The sequence below is a fragment of the Lepidochelys olivacea genome (genome assembly GCF_965140295.1).
Source record: "Lepidochelys olivacea isolate rLepOli2 genome assembly, chromosome: 6".
NCBI classification, from domain to species: domain Eukaryota; kingdom Metazoa; phylum Chordata; order Testudines; family Cheloniidae; genus Lepidochelys; species Lepidochelys olivacea.
Window position 1 is genome coordinate 22,832,099 of NC_140416.1, and position 16,085 is coordinate 22,848,183.

Below are 16,085 nucleotides of genomic sequence, written 5' to 3' on the forward strand. Positions count from 1 at the left end.
GGAAAGTAAGCAGTCATGAGATAAGAGGGAAGGTCTTTTCATGGATCAGTAACTGGTTAAAGGGTAGGAATAAATGGTCAGTTTTCAAAGTGGAGAGAGGTAAATATCCTTGGGGATCCCATTGTAAACTGGGACTTGTGCTGTTCCATGTATTGATAAATTATCTGGAAAAGGGGGTGAACTGTAAGGTGGCAGAACCTGCACATGATGCAGAATTACTTGAGTTAAGTCCAAAGCTGACACTGAAGAGTCACAAAGGGATCTTACTAAACTGGGTGACTGGGCACCAAAATGGTAGATGAAATACAGTGTTGATAATTGCAAAGTAATACAACTCAGAAAACATCATCCCAACTATACATATAAAATGATGAAGTCTAAATTAACAGTTACCAGTCGAGAAAGAGATCTTGGAGTCATCAGGGATAGTTCTCTGAACACATTCACTCAATATGCAGTGGCAGTCAAAAAAGCTAACAGAATGTTAGGAACCGTTAGGAAAGGGATAGATAATAAGAGAAAATATAACGCCACAATATGAATCCATAGTATGACCACCCCATGAATACTGCATGCAGTTCTGGTTGCCCCATCTCAAAAAATATAATATATTTGAATTAGAAAAGGTATGGAGAAGGGCAACAAAAATGAGGGGTATGGAACAGCTTCCATATGAGGAGAGGTTAAAAAGACTGGGACTGCTCATCTTAGAAAAGAGGTTACTAAGTGGGGCTATGGTGGAGGCCTATTAAATTGTGAATAGAATGGAGAAAGTGAATAGGGAGTATTATTTACCCCTTCGCATAATACAAGAACCAGGGGTCACCTGATGAAATTAATAGGCAGCAGGCTTAAAACAAATACAAGGAAGAACTACTTCCCACAACATACAGTCAACCTGTGAAACTCATTGCCGGGGTGTATCTGGGTTCAAGAATGAATTAGATGATTTTCTGGAGCATCAGTCCATCAGTGGCTACTAGCCAAGATGGTCAGGGACACAGTCCCATGGTCCGGGTGTCCCTAAACCTCTGATAGCCAGAAGTATCTGACCTTGTCAGAAGACGGGATACTGGGCTAGATGGACCATTGGTCTGACCCACTGTGGCCATTCTTATGTTTTATTTTTGCATTTGTGCAGCTGCTAGTCACTTCAGGAAAAGGGGATGGGTGGGAAGGAAGTTAGGGCTTTGTTCTCAGGGATGGCATAACTACACAGGCAGTCTGAAGATGAACCAGGCATTCAGTGCTCCAACTGCTAAGGGAGGAAGGAGCATGGAATCCTGCTGGGAGTGTCTCCCCACTCCCCCCGCAGTCCCGCTGCCGGAAGGGCGGTAGGGGAGGTACAATCAGACTAGTAGCTGCTTTTAGAATCCCCTTCACAGCTGCAGTAATTCAGGCCCTCAAATTGGAGGCACAGGTAACCGAGGCTTTCCAGAAGTGAGGAGTCCTAAACAGCTCTTTTATCTAGTTTGTTTAAGAGCAGCCCTGCATTAATTCCTCTCAAACCACTTTTATTTTTCTCTGATCCTTTCCCACCAGTTGTCTGCTGTTGGGGATGCTACCCGGGTCATTTGTGTCCTTTCTGCTTTGTGAGGCTGCCAGCTGCTTAATGTAAAGTTCCCGTTGTTTTTAAGCTGTTGGTTTGTTTATTTTAAAACCTGCTGTGTATTCAGGCACCAGCTAAGCCTCCAGACTGGGTCTGGGCATCCTCCACAATGGGGACAACCTCAGAATATGTACCAACACCCACCTGCTTTGCGGTTCTGGCCAGCAGAGAATAGTTCAGTGAGTATTTTCAGACTGGATCTTCCATCTGTGCAGCTCGGATGATGATCTGTCCTGATTATAGAGGTGTGCAGCCAGCACATTAGTCCTGCTGCTGCAGGCCATGTTCCTGGCTCCTCTTTGTTACGCATGCACTTCACGGTATAAGCTTAAACCCTCCTCCGCTTCCTACACTCCCCAAGAGGCAGGATGGCAAAAACCTGAGTGTGGAATCTGTCATGTTGGGAGCTCAGGGAGCATTTGGGGTGGGTACTTTGTTCTTCCTTTCATGAGGAAGGTGGGTAACTTGCCTCCCACTCCCTTCATCCCTCCCCACAAACGCGCTGTATGCTCTGTTTTGATCTCTCCCTGCATGTCCTCTGAAGCCGGATCCCTGGGAGTGTTCCTGGGGCTTTGCTCGCGGGCTTGTGCTGCTGCTGCATCTGGAAGTCATTAGTGACCCCTCAGCAGCAGCTCTGCTCTCAGGAAAGGGAAAAGAGAGGGAGGAGGGGCCAGACATGGGCTTTTCTATCCAATTGCACCACCACCAGTGCAAAAAAAAAAAAAAAGTGGGAGTGGCAAACCAGCCCCCGCCACCATGGAGGAACATGAATCAAAAATAACCCAGAGGTGGAGAGAGTGGCTGGCTTGGCTAATTCCACTGGGAAGCTCAACAAAAATAACATGGAGACTCTCCCTCCCTGTCTTTTCCTCTGTCTAAACTGGTGCTGCTACCCCTCCCTTGTGTGTGAAGAGAGTTCCTACTCCCTCTCATGCCTTCCCCGTAGTTTTAAAGGAAACACTGCTGTTGCCCTCTTGCTCTTCCAAACAAAACTCCTCCCAGCCCAGTGCTATGGGGCTCTCTTCCTCCCTCTGTACATGAGGAAGTGCCTTCACCCCAGCGCCTCTTGGTTGTAGAGCTCCTCCACAATACTTATACAATATTCCATAAGTGGAGACGACTCCTCCCTGGCCTCTTTCCCGACCCGGGGCCCTCTAGTCTAGGCAATCCTGTGGCAGCGGGCAAGGCAGGATGTGCACCACCATCCGCCGTCTCAAGGTATTGCAGATGTCTAAAAGACTTGGACAAATGATCCCTGGGAGCTGGTCCTGAGGAAGGAGTGAGGACTGGCTAGAACTCCCTTTTTCCTTTGGGAGTAAATAAGTAAGGGCCCTGACCAGGAATTCCCATGCTGGCATGCCTCTGTTCTTGTCCTCTTTTTAAAGGGCATCCCAAGGGGAGGGGGCGAGCACTCAGGCAGACAGGACTTGGAATGTGTCCCAGGCTTCCTGTGAAGAATGCCTTGGTGCTGGGTTTTTTTGGAAACATTGCCATGGCAACCTGGTGGAAGAGACTGTATTCCATTAGCTAAACAAGTTAAAGCTGCTGAGAGAGAGAGAGAGAGAGAATCGAAAGGGGGATTGGGGGAGGGGAGCAGAGGACATTGACAGAGAGAGCCCCATGCCTGGAGCTGCATCTTATGTTGCACATTGTAGCGCTTGCTTGTGTGAGCAAGACTGAGCTGTTGGGTGGGGGGAAGGAGGGTCCTTGAGTTCTAGGATCTCTAGGTGCATGAGTCACTCCACCAGGAGTGTGCTGGCTCCGGTTCCTCTGTGCTTCATCAAGGCCACTTTAAAAAGTGATGCTTGTTCGTTTTTTTTTAATTATTATTTTTGGTTTTTATTTTTAAAGTGAGCTTAGTGCAGACAAAAGATGCTGGATTGACTAACAGCCCTGCAGACTGGAGTTGTCTGTTAAACCATAGACCAAGCACACTGGCGTGGGTGTCCTCAAACAACTAGTATCATGCCTCATATCTGACCTGGCGAGACAACCTTTTAAGGTGCATCGACGCTGGAACAAGAGGTGTAACTTCCAGCTTGAGGAGACATACCCATGCTAGCTCCGCTCAAGCTCGTGCACTAAAAATAGAAGTCTAGTTGCAGCAGCGTGAGCAGGGGGACAGGTTATCAGCCCAAAGTATAACACTGTGCGAGACCCCAGGTATTTACCCAAGCAGCTACCTACTCGCGCTGCTACAGCTACGCTTCTGTTTTCAGCGCTCTAACTTCTAGATCAGAGCTGGCACTTGTGTCTACCAGGGCTAGAAATTACACCCCCAGCTTCATAGTAGATAAGCATTGCTGTACTTTCTGATAAGGGCGTAGTAGTAGCTAGACTGACCCACACACACCCCCAAATTCTTTCTTGCATATAGCACTGTCGAGAGTGAAGGGCTCCTATTCCATTACCAATTTCCAGAGCCTTATCCACTCTGTCCTGCCTCTGCCTTTTCACGTGATTGCAGCCTTGGGTGGTCTCTGTGGCTTGAAACTAGCTTGTTCCCTGCACGCACCAAGCACTGTGTGTCGTGTGTCTCACGTCGTGCAGCTGTTTGCCTGAAGAGGCCTTTGCAAGCATCTGAAAATCCTCACCAGATGGTGGGGGCATAGAAAAGGGAAGACTATGTGTTTGTGTTGTCCCCTCATGTAAGGTTAGGAGGAGTCCCGTGTTCAAGCATGAGAAGAGACATGCCTGTCATCCTGCCACTCCTGGGGAGATGCAGATCTCTTCCCTCTGACATGAGTGTATAGCAAAGCTGAATCCAGCAGAGACTGCACTGACAGCAAGAAGTACAGCTTTCTGTGCCTATACAACACCTAGCACAGGTGAGGGAGGAAAAGGAGATAACTTGTCCAGAACAACATCTGGAATGACTTCCTCTCAGACATTCTTCAGATACCAGGGTATGTCTCGCCACATCTGCCCCAGGAATCTTACAGGAGCTTGGTCCGGGAGAGGCCCATCAGGCCAGGGGTGAAAGTAAGTCGAGTGACTTACCGGTACGCTGGGGCCAGCTCTGGCCCCCAGAAGGGGCGGGGTTGAGGGGGTCAGAGCCAGCCCCAGCCCACCCTGTAAGGTAAGTGGGCCCACCCCCCCCAGGGTAGCAGCAGCAGCCCAGGGCTCCGGGGGCTATTTAAAGGGCCTGGGGCTCCCCTCTTCTACTGCCCTGGCCCTTTAAATAGCCGTCGGAGCCCTGTGGAAGCGGCGGGGCTCTGGTGACTATTTAAAGGACCGGGACAGTAGAAGCAGGGGAGCTGCAGGGTCTTTAAATAGCCACCGGAGCTCTGCAGCCGCTACCCAAGGGCTCCAGCAGCGGGGCTCTGGAGGCAATTTAAAGGGCCTGGGGCTCCAGCCACTGTTGGGAGCCTCAGGCCCTTTAAATTGCCCCCTGGGGAAGCCGAGCTGCCCCAGTACGGTGCACTAGCTCTTGCCAGTACGCCGTATCAGGGCGTACCAGCTTACTTTCACCTCTGCATCAGGCCCACTTTTTGGTTCTATACTCTTTGCTTGCCTAGAGACTAGATTCTGAATTTCCCAGTATCATTTCTGCAGCTGAGAAGAGAAACTAGAGATATGTGGCTTTGATTCCCTAAGTGGTGCAAGCAAACCATTATATGGATAAGGTTGGTTTGGGATTCCCATTCTGTTCTGCGATTTCTTTCTCCCCCCCCTTTCAGAGAGGAAATCCTGCTGGTAGCCTAATCAGTCTAGGTTCTTTGCACTGTCCTAATTGCGATATTGTCTGAGAACTATGCCCTAGGATCCAACGCTACTGCTAGCAATGGCCAGAATAATGCCTAAAAGCGGAGGGTAGAGAATCGGTTGAAATTGCAAACAACAATGAGCTATTTGCTGGCTATTGTTACTCATGCAGCTCTGGCTTCTCACAGGGTTATATTCTTCAATTAGAAAAAATGCTCTGGGCACTGGGGTTCTGTTTGTTCTAAACATCTCTAATCAGAATCTTTAATTTAAAAAAAAGTAAGGATCCATAATTTTTAATCATGGAAAAGTTAAATGTGAAAAGCAGGCAAAACCATTATCTAAATGTAGCTTACGCTGAACGGTAACTATTGGTATTGCAGTACTGTATAACGCTATAAAGATGCGTGGGGCTTTATACAACTTCCAGTAGGATACAAACCCTGTTATGAAGCATTCACAACCTGAAACCGGCAAGACAAAACATGAGAACCCAGTCTCTGCCATATCTGAATGGGAAGACTAGAATAAATATGGGAAGGGGACTTGAAAGTAATGGGAGTTCCCTGGTAGAACAAGGGTGGTTTGCCTGATTTGAAGTGTGCTGCTTAAAATGTACATGGGTTTCACTCTCCGAGAGGCCAGGGTTAAGTGTGTCCACTTTATCTCTATTCTCTGTCAGGATGGGTACACTGTTTGTGTGTCAGCCCTTTCCTTGGGAAAGGCTGCTCATTCCAGGTCAGGCTGCAGAGCACAATGCAAAGGGAATTCTCTTGACTGCATAGCTCCTGATCTGGAGAGAGGGCCACCCTTTCTCCCCCAGCCCCTTTGAGACGGGCTTCAGAGCCTCCAATTGGGCTTGAGGAAAATATGCAAGGACACACCCTCCACCCCCACCCCTCCAAGTGGCTCGGTGGCTTGATTCTTGAACTTTTGGCACTACCTTTCCCTCAGGAAAGCTGCTAATTTGGTCACTGTGGCGTCTCCAGTGTACAAGAAAGTATTGTCTGATAATTTTTTTTGTTTGGTTTAAATAAACTCTAGAGAAGCATCCCACTCGGTTGGCTTCCAGTAGCTTCCATTGCTCTGGCTCTCATAAAGGTCATTTGTTTGTGTCTTAGAAAGAAACTGGCTTGAGTCCCAAAAGCCTTTCAGTCTTTGTGTCGCTTTCCAAGTGCAGTCCAGCCATCCCAGTGCTTTGCCTGCAAGGCTATCCGCCCTCACTTCCCCTGAGGAACAACTTCCATCCTCTGGACTTCAGTTAGGAAACTCCAAGTAGGACATAGGGTCTGTTGTATTGAAAATTCAGCTTCTCCGGCGCCTGAATTTTCTTCCCTACCATGAGTTGATACAGAGCTTGGAAGTGGGGCTGCATCTGATTCCAGTGGGCTAGAATCCAGTTCAGGTATTTCTTTTTTCAGGGACTGGGCCTCGAGTACATTACAGGCAGACTCTGGCATCCTGCTCAGATTGTCCTTTTCATTCAAGAAAATGATCCGCATGCTAAAGGGAACCTCCTACACTTGCGGCAACTTCATTACCTACAGACAGCTCATTAGGGAGAGTGGAAGAGAAAGCAGGGGTTCTGTCCCTGCTGTCTGTCTGTCTGCCCATACTTCTCAGGACTGAGAGTACTAGAGAAGCAGCCACACAACCAGCTTCTTCTGGCAGAGACCCAGGAGTTTGGCTTGGCCAGTCCTTAAATCTCCATGAGTGCAAAAAAAGAAAAAAGAAAAAAAAAAAGTCTCCCATTTTCAGTGGGAACAGGAGGGAGAACTCTCCTCCTGGCTTTGCATCTGCAATCTGTCCAGAACAGAGCTGACCAAGTTTAATGGACTTTTGTTTGTTTGTTTGGGGACAGAACTGATTCTGAAACATGTGGCGGATGGAGGGAGGAATCCACTTTGCTTCAAGCCAAAACAATTTGTCAAACAAAAATCCTGAAAAACAAACATAATTTCAAATTGGCTAAAATATTTGACAACTCAAAGCCAAATTTTTAAGCGTCCCCCCCCACCACCACCATGTTTTGACTTGGCCATGTTCGGGTGTGTTGCACCCTTACTTTTTTAAAATTGGCCAAATTTTGAAACGCCATTTCTGGAGGAAATGTGTCAAAATGCAGCATGTTGGATTTTAAAAGTGGGGTTTTCCCCTCAGCCAAAACTATGCATTGAGTTCGACACAAACTTCTGAAAAGTTGCGGAGCACCGAAAATTGCATTCTTTTGACAAAAACAAATCTATTAGTCAAAAAAAGAAAAGGAGTACTTGTGGCACCTTAGAGACTAACCAATTTATTTGAGCATAAGCTTTCGTGAGCTACAGCTCACTTCATCGGATGCAGAATGCAACTCAATTGGTTAGTCTCTAAGGTGCCACAAGTACTCCTTTTCTTTTTGCGAATACAGACTAACACAGCTGCTACTCTGAAACTAGTCAAAAAAAGTACTCCGTTCTAGTCCTGAATGATAAGCTGCCTTGACTAAAGACAAACCTCCACCTCTCCCCTCTCCCCCCGCCTCCGTTATTCCCTCCCAACACGCCCACAACACTTGCTAGGATTTTTGTTAATGGGGGAGTTACCCTCTTCCCTTTCTTCTCCCCTCATTGACACATCTTCCTCCTCTCATCCACCTTTATTTCCAATTCTCTTAATAAAAGGGTTTAGCGGAGTTTGTCTCCACAAATGCATGGTGTTCTGGTCTCTAACATCCCCTACAGCACAAGCTGCTCTCCCACCTTCATTACTTTTTCCACAAAGTCTACAAGGTTGGGGGGGGGAGTTTGTTTTTTTTTTTTTTTTTTTTTCCAATTGACGTTTTGACTCTGAGGGGAGTGAGACAGGATTTGATCCACTGCAGAAAGGAATTTCTCCAGTCAGCTCGACTGTCTTTAAAAACCTTCCCTCTGTCCCTTCGATTAGTCCAGCTCAATAATACTTGAGTTGTCGTAGCACATGCAAAGAGATGAGGGGGAGTCCAGAACCCTCCACTTTGTCACAGGTAGTTACAGTCTGCCGTGTGTAACTTTATCCCATGTCCATTTGTCATGATAGCTCTCTTCTCTTAATTTGATGGTAGTCTGTCATCAATCTGTGTCTGTGTGGAATTGTATGCTGGCCTCCTGCCAATCTTCATCTGACAAGATTGTGTTCCCATGCCTTCCCATCACCTCTTGCCCCTCTGTGCCCTCCTACCCATGCACACACCAAAACACTGCTTCCCCATCTCATTGGCTTCCTACCAATCTGCCATGGCACTTTCCTAGAACTAGCAATCCCCTCTGTCTGTTACTCCCTTTACAACAATCGTTCACCACTTGACCTGTGGCAGCTAAGCTGATGTCTGAATTGGAACAAACTCTCAGGCGCACAAAATTCTAACTATTGGCACGTCCCCATGGCCCCAAATCTTCCATGGTTTACAACTACCACGAGCTTCATTGCCACCAGGAGTTGCTCTTGCCCCTTCCTGACTCCTGGTCTAGTTGACAAGTCTCTGTGACCACCTAGTTTTTCTGCGTGTCCCTGTGTTAGAGTGTAAAGCAGACTGTCACCAGGGTTGGCAGGTCCTTGAAGCGCTTCAGCAGCAACACACTAAGTTTTCCTGGTTGTGGGGGAATGGAGTAGTTCGCAATGGGAGCTGCGTGACCGCTCCAACCAGCCTGAGAATGGATGGATGCAGGGGTACTCCGGTGTGAAGGAAAGAGGATGGAGGGGATACCGAAAGAGTGTTTTTCTATTGCAGTAGCATCTAAGAGTCCCAGTCATGGACCAGGATCCCATTGTGCTAGGTGCTATATAAATACATCAAAGAACTTAAAAGCCCCATCCTCCAAGAACTACAAAGCTGACACCATAGGAGGGTTCCCTGAGCACTGTGGATTCGGATGGTAACCAGAATACTTGACGCTCAGAGGTTGTGGTCGGGGAGAGTGCAGAAAGAAAGTTGGCTTCCTCCCACAATTAATAACTTTGTCTTTCAGTTACCATTACCAGCCCATTGCTATGAGGAAGTCCGTATCACTGACTGCAAATCCCATTGGGTTTCATGGAGTGGAACTTCCTTCTGCTCCAGACTGCCTCAGTGCAACCCTTGTTGCCTTTGTTTCCCTTGCAGCTGGTTTCCTCCAGTTGCTGGTGGTTGTACATAGCAACAACATCTGTTGCATAAATGCAGCATTAACAATGAGACATTAAACACTCCTAAAGTTAGGCGAGTCTAAACATTCAGGCTGCTCCCACAGTATTATCTCTGCCATAGAATGATAGAAATGTAAGACTGCACCAGGTCCCAAGAGGTCATCTCGTCCAGGGGTTCAACAAACTGGGGTGTGTTGATTACTACTGGGGGGAGGGATAGCTCAGTGGTTTGAGCACTGGCCTGCTAAACCCAGGGTTTTGAGTTCAATCCTTGAGGGGGCCATTTAGGGATCTGGGGCAAAAATTGGGGACTGGTCCTGCTTTGAGCAGGAGGTTGGACTAGACCTCCTAAGGTCCTTTCCAACCCTGATATTCTATGATTCTATTCGGGGGCGGGGGGGGACAGGAAGGGAAACGTACTGGGCACATTCAGAGCTGGGTGGCCAGAGAGCAGCAACTGCTGGTCAGGCACCCAGCTCTGAAGGCAGTATCGTCGCCAGAAGCAGTGGAGAATTAAGGATGGTGTGGTATTGCCACCCTTCTCAGCGCTGCTACTAGCGGACAGCGCTGCCTTCAGAGCTGGGCACCCAGCCAGCGGCCACCACTCTACGTTTAGAGCTGGAGAGCAGTGACTGGTGTGTGTGTGTGTGTGTGTGTGTGTAAACTACTACAGACACAAACTGGAGGGGGGGGGGCATAGATCAAATAAGTTGGAGAACCACTATCTAGTCCATATCCTCTGTGATGAGGCAGGACCAAGTATACCTCAATCATCCTTGACAGGTGTTTTTCTGACCTGTTCTTAAACCTCCAGTGACAAGGGGTATGTCTACACTACGAAATTAGGTTGAATTTATAGAAGTCGTTTTTTTAGAAATCTGTTTTATATATTCGAGTGTGTGTGTCCCCACAGAAAATGCTCTGAGTGCATTAAGTGAATTAACTCGGCGGAGTGCTTCCACAGTACCGAGGCTAGAGTCGACTTCCGGAGCATTGCACTGTGGGTAGCTATCCCACAGTTCCTGCAGTCTCCGCTGCCCATTGGAATTCTGGGTTGAGATCCCAATGCCTTTTGGGGCTAAAACATTGCCGCGGGTGGTTCTGGGTATATATCGTCAGACCCCCGTTCCCTCCCTCCCTCTGTGAAAGCAAGGGCAGACAATCCTTTCGCGCCTTTTTTCCTGAGTTACCTGTGCAGACGCCATACCATGGCAAGCATGGAGCCCGCTCAGGTAACCGTCACCGTATGTCTCCTGGGTGCTGGCAGACATGGTACTGCATTGCTACACAGTAGCAGCAACCCCTTGCCTTGTGGCAGCAGACGGTACAATACGACTGGTAGCCGTCAGCGTCATGTCCGAGGTGCTCCTGGGGCAGACATGGGCACAGGGACTAAATTTGGAGTGACTTGACCAGGTCATTCTCTTTAGTCCTGCAGTCAGTCCTATTGAACCGTCTTATGGTGAGCAGGCAGGCGATACGGATTGCTAGCAGTCCTATTGCACCATCTTCTGCCGAGCAGCCATGAGATGTGGATGGCATGCAGTCTTTCTGCACATTCTGCTGCCAGCCAAAGATGTAAAAGATAGATGGAGTGTATCAAAACAAGAAATAGACCAGATTTGTTTTGTACTCATTTGCTTCCCCCCCAACCCCATCTAGGGGACTCATTCCTCTAGGTCACACTGCAGTCACTCACAGGGAAGGTGCAGCGAGGTAAATCTAGCCATGTATCAATCAGAGGCCAGACTAACCTCCTTGTTCCAATAAGAACAATAACTTAGGTGCACCATTTCTTATTGGAACCCTCCGTGAAGTCCTGCCTGAAATACTCTCTGATGTAAAGCCACCCTCTTTGTTGATTTTTAGCTCCCTGAAGCTACAACTTTAAAATTCATTGAATGACAGCCTTCTTTTTTTTGGGCAATCCTCTGTGGTGGAGTCGCTGGTTGGCCGGTGGCCCCCCCACCGCGTTCTTGGGCGTCTGGGTGTGGAAGCTATGGAACTTGGGGAGGAGGGTGGTTGTTACACAGGGGCTGTAGTGGCAGTCTGTGCTCCAGCTGCCTTTGCTGCAGCTCGAGCATACTGGTTTGATCCTTCAGCAGCCTCAGCATTGAATCCTGCCTCCTCTCATCACGCTGCTGCCACATTTGAGCTTCAGCCCTCTCTTCAGCCCGCCGCTTACTCTCTTTAGCCTGCCACCTCTCCTCCCGGTCATTTTGTGCTTTCCTGCACTCTGACATTATTTGCCTCTACGCATTCTTCTGTGCTCTGTCAGTGTGGGAGGACAGCATGAGCTCGGAGAACATTTCATCACGAGTGCGTTTTTTTTTTCTTTCTAAACTTCACTAGCCTCTGGGAAGGAGAAGATCCTGTGATCATTGAAACACATGCAGCTGGTGGAGGAAAAAAAAGGGACAGCGGTATTTAAAAAGACACATTTAATAAAACAGTGGCTACAGTCTTTCAGGGTAAACCTTGCTGTTAACATTACATACATAGCATGTGTGCTTTCGTTACAAGGTCGCATTTTGCCTCCCCCCACCGCGTGGCTACCCCCTCAACCCTCCCCCCTCCCCGTGGCTAACAGCAGGGAACATTTCTGTTCAGCCGCAGGCAAACAGCCCAGCAGGAACGGGCTCCTCTGAGTGTCCCCTGAAGAAAAGCACCCTATTTCAACCAGGTGACCATGAATTATATCTCACTCTCCTGAGGATAACACAGAGAGAGAAAGAACGGATGTTGTTTGAACGCCAGCAAACATACACTGCAATGCTTTGTTGTATAATGATTCCCGAGTACGTGTTACTGGCCTGGAGTGGTAAAGTGTCCTACCATGAAGGACACAATAAGGCTGCCCTCCCCAGAAACCTTTTGCAAAGGCTTTGGGAGTACATCCAGGAGAGCCGCGAATGCCAGGGCAAATTAATCCTTTCACACGCTTGCTTTTAAACCATGTATAGTATTTTAAAAGGTACACTCACCGGAGGTCCCTTCTCCACCTGCCGGGTCCAGGAGGCAGCCTTGGGTGGGTTTGGGGGGGTACTGGCCCCAGGTCCAGGGTGAGAAACAGTTCCTGGCTATCGGGAAAACCGTTTTCTCCGCTTGTTTGCTGTGAGCTATCTACAACCTCATCATCATCATCTTCTTCTTCATCCCCAAAACCTGCTTCCGTGTTGCCTCCATCTCTATTGAAGGAGTCAAACAACACGGCTTGGATAGTGGTGGCTGAACCCCCTAAAATGGCATGCAGCTCATCACAGAAGAGGCATGTTTGGGGCTCTGACCCAGAGCGGCCGTTCGCCCCTCTGGTTTCCTGGTAGGCTTGCCTCAGCTCCTTCAGTTTCACGCGGCACTGCTTCAGGTCCCTGTTATGGCCTCTGTCCTTCATGCCCTGGGAGATTTTGACAAAGGTTTTGGCATTTTGAAAACTGGAACGGAGTTCTGATAGCACAGATTCCTCTTCCCAAACAGCGATCAGATCCTGTACCTCCTGTTCAGTCCATGCTGGAGCTCTTTTGCGATTCTGGGACTCCATCATGGTCCCCTCTGCTGATGAGCTCTGCATGGTCTCCTGCAGCTTGCCACGCTGGCCAAACAGGAAATGAGATTCAAAAGTTCGCAGTTCTTTTCCTGTCTACCTGGCCAGTGCATCTGAGTTGAGAGCGCTGTCCAGAGCGGTCACAATGGAGCACTCTGGGATAGCTCCCAGAGGCCAATACCGTCGAATTGTGTCCACAGTACCCCAAATTCAACCCGGCAAGGCCGATTTAAGCGCTAATCCACTTGTCAGGGGTGGAGTACGGAAATCAATTTTAAGAGCCCTTTAAGTCGAAATAAAGGGCTTCATCGTGTGGACGGGTGCAGGTTTACATCTATTTAATGCTGCTAAATTCGACCTAAAGTCCTAGTGTAGACCAGGGCAGGGATTCCATAGCCTAACTCAGTAATATATTCCAGTATTTAACTATCTTTATCGTTAGAAAGCTTTTTCCTAATTCCTAACCTAAATCTCCCTTACTGCTGATTAAGCAGATTACTTGTCCTGCCTTCAGTGGACACAGAGAATATTAATCATCATCCTCATCATAACATCCCTTGACATATTTGAAGACTGTTATGAGGTCCCTCTTCAGTTGTAGTCTCCCTCCCCCACCCCCAAGACTAGATATGCTCTGTTTTGTTAACCTTTTCTCATTGGTCAGGTTTCCTAATCTTTTTATCATTTTTGTTGCTCTCCTCTGAACTCTCTCCAATTTGTCCACATCTTTCGTAAAGCGTGACACCCAGAACTGGACACAGTGCTCCAGCTGAGGCCTCACCAGTGCTGAATAAAGCAGGACAATGTCTCCTGTGTCTTACATATGACATTCCTGTTAATATACCCCAGAATATAAGCCTTTTTTGCAACTGCATCACATTGTTGATTCATTCAGTTTGTGATCCACTGTAACCCCCAGATCCTTTTCACCAGTACTACCACCTAGACAGTTATTCCCCTTTTTCTAGCTGTGCATTTGATTTTTTTTCCTTCCTAAGTGAAGTATTTTGCATTTGTCTTTATTTAATTTCATCTTGTTGATTTCAGACCAATTCTCTTTGTCAAGGTTGTTTTAATTCTAATAATGTCCTCCAAAGTGCTTGCAAGCCCTCCCAGATTGGTGTAACCAGCAGATTTTATAAGCATGCTCTCCACTCCATTATCCAAGTCATTAATTAAAATATTTAATAGTACCAGACAAGGACAGACCTCTGGGAGTCCCCACTAGGTATGTCCTCCCAGTGAACCATTGATAACTACTCTTTTTGAGTAGGGTTTTCAACCAGTTGTGCATCCACCTTTATAGTAATTTCATGCAGACAACAATGTCCTGTGCGACTATCTCAAAAGCATTATTAAAATAAAGCTGCATCATGTGTACCACTTCCCCACTATCTACTAGGCCAGTAAGCCTGTCAAAGAAAGAAATTAGGTTGGTTTGGCGTGACTTGTTCTTCACAAAGCTATGCTGGTGGCTGAGTTTTACTGAATCACGTGTCTTACTGAAGCATAGTTTAGTTACTGCTCTGTATTGCACAATTGTTTCTGATTTGTTTAAGTAACATCTTAGGGTGCCTAGTGCTTGGGATGTCCACCTTTTTTGTTCTCAAAAATCCAAAGTGAAATAAATAAGTAAATACTGCAGAGAGGGTTGGATTTTCCAAAGTGCTCCACACTGACCTAATGTTGCTCCCATTGAAGTCAATGGTAGACTTTTTTGGTAGGAACAGAGTTAAGCCAATGATGTGCACTTCTGAAAAACCCACTCTTAAAACCAAACAATACATTTTAACGTTTACAAGGATAAAAGGAATCTAAACCACTACATCGTGGGAGCTACCTTCACTTCTAGGGTCTTCTGACTTTTGAGTGCTCGACTTCCCAACCTCAGCATTGCACTGCCTTAGTTATTTGGAGGGGTAACTTTTTATTTGTTTGCTCGATTGATTTTGTTTGCATGATTTGCCTTTGATTTCACTGACTGAATTTATTTATTTATTTTATTTTATTTTTAATAAAGACTGACTTGGCTTGAGGTGCTTACAGAGATCATGGGCTTCTTCGATCTCTTACATTTTTTTTTTTTTTAAATAGGACCAGTTTGAAATTACTAGCTTCAGGCACTTTCAGATTCTGAGGTGTGTGTTCACACGCACATTTTCATACTCCAATGATCAAGCAGACATTGGTTCAAACTGAGAGATCGTCTTTGGGCATTTTCATCTGAAAAAGAAACCTCTCTGAGGCAATAATATGCAACTTCTTAATTTTTGTAAAGGATGGGCATTAGGAATGGCTTGAAGCAGACAGTGGAACTCAACCATAACTAGCAGTTCCTTACATTTATCTTCTATTCTATTTTTATTATGTCTGTTGAATTTTAGTGAGGGATGGGCTTTTTTGTTGGGGTATTTTTGTTTTTTTTAAAGTAAAGTATTCGTAAGAGTGAATGGAGCCAGCCATAGTACCTTCTCTACAGGCTCTGCTCATATAGCACAATCTGGGCTTGCAGCACCTCCTGCTATGCTTCTCCTGGGCCATAGTTATCCAAACTTTGTAATTAGCTTTTCAGAGCGCTAAGGTCTAGTTAAATGCTAGAATGCTTCTGGTGAAGACTCTTCACTAATGTGTTTGTCCTGCCTGTGTGTCTCCCCTTTTGCAGGGATCTACATCCTGATTGCTGTTGGTGCAGTGATGATGTTTGTGGGGTTCCTGGGATGCTACGGTGCTATCCAGGAGTCCCAGTGCCTTCTGGGAACGGTAAGAGAGACAAATGCTTGAACACTACATGGTATCAGGCAGATCTTTTAACAGTCACCTAGCCAAATTTTGTGTGCAGAAAGTAGTGGGAGTAGTTTAAATCTGGACTGAATGGAGTACTGGAGAGCAGCACGTCGGGGAAGAATGTTGCATTGGCTACTGGATAAGACTAATTCTCACTCATCTTTAATAGTCGATGACGATGATGGGAACTAATCTTTCGGACACTGACTAAAGGTATAAATAGCTTCAGTGTTCTTGGAGGATGAGTGTAGTCTCCCTAGGTATCACTCTTTCTCTACCACCCCCCACTCTTTTGGACGTGAG

At 46.9% G+C, this 16,085-nt stretch overlaps 1 protein-coding gene across 1 annotated transcript in view; it reads left to right on the top strand.

The window, feature by feature from the left end:
• CD81 (CD81 molecule) overlaps positions 1–16,085 on the top strand; it is a 77,425-nt gene that overhangs the window by 45,600 nt on the left and 15,740 nt on the right. The window contains exon 3 of the mRNA XM_084631141.1: positions 15,661–15,758. Within this exon, the coding sequence (XP_084487267.1) occupies positions 15,661–15,758 (98 nt within the window). The remainder of the gene's footprint in view (positions 1–15,660; positions 15,759–16,085) is intronic.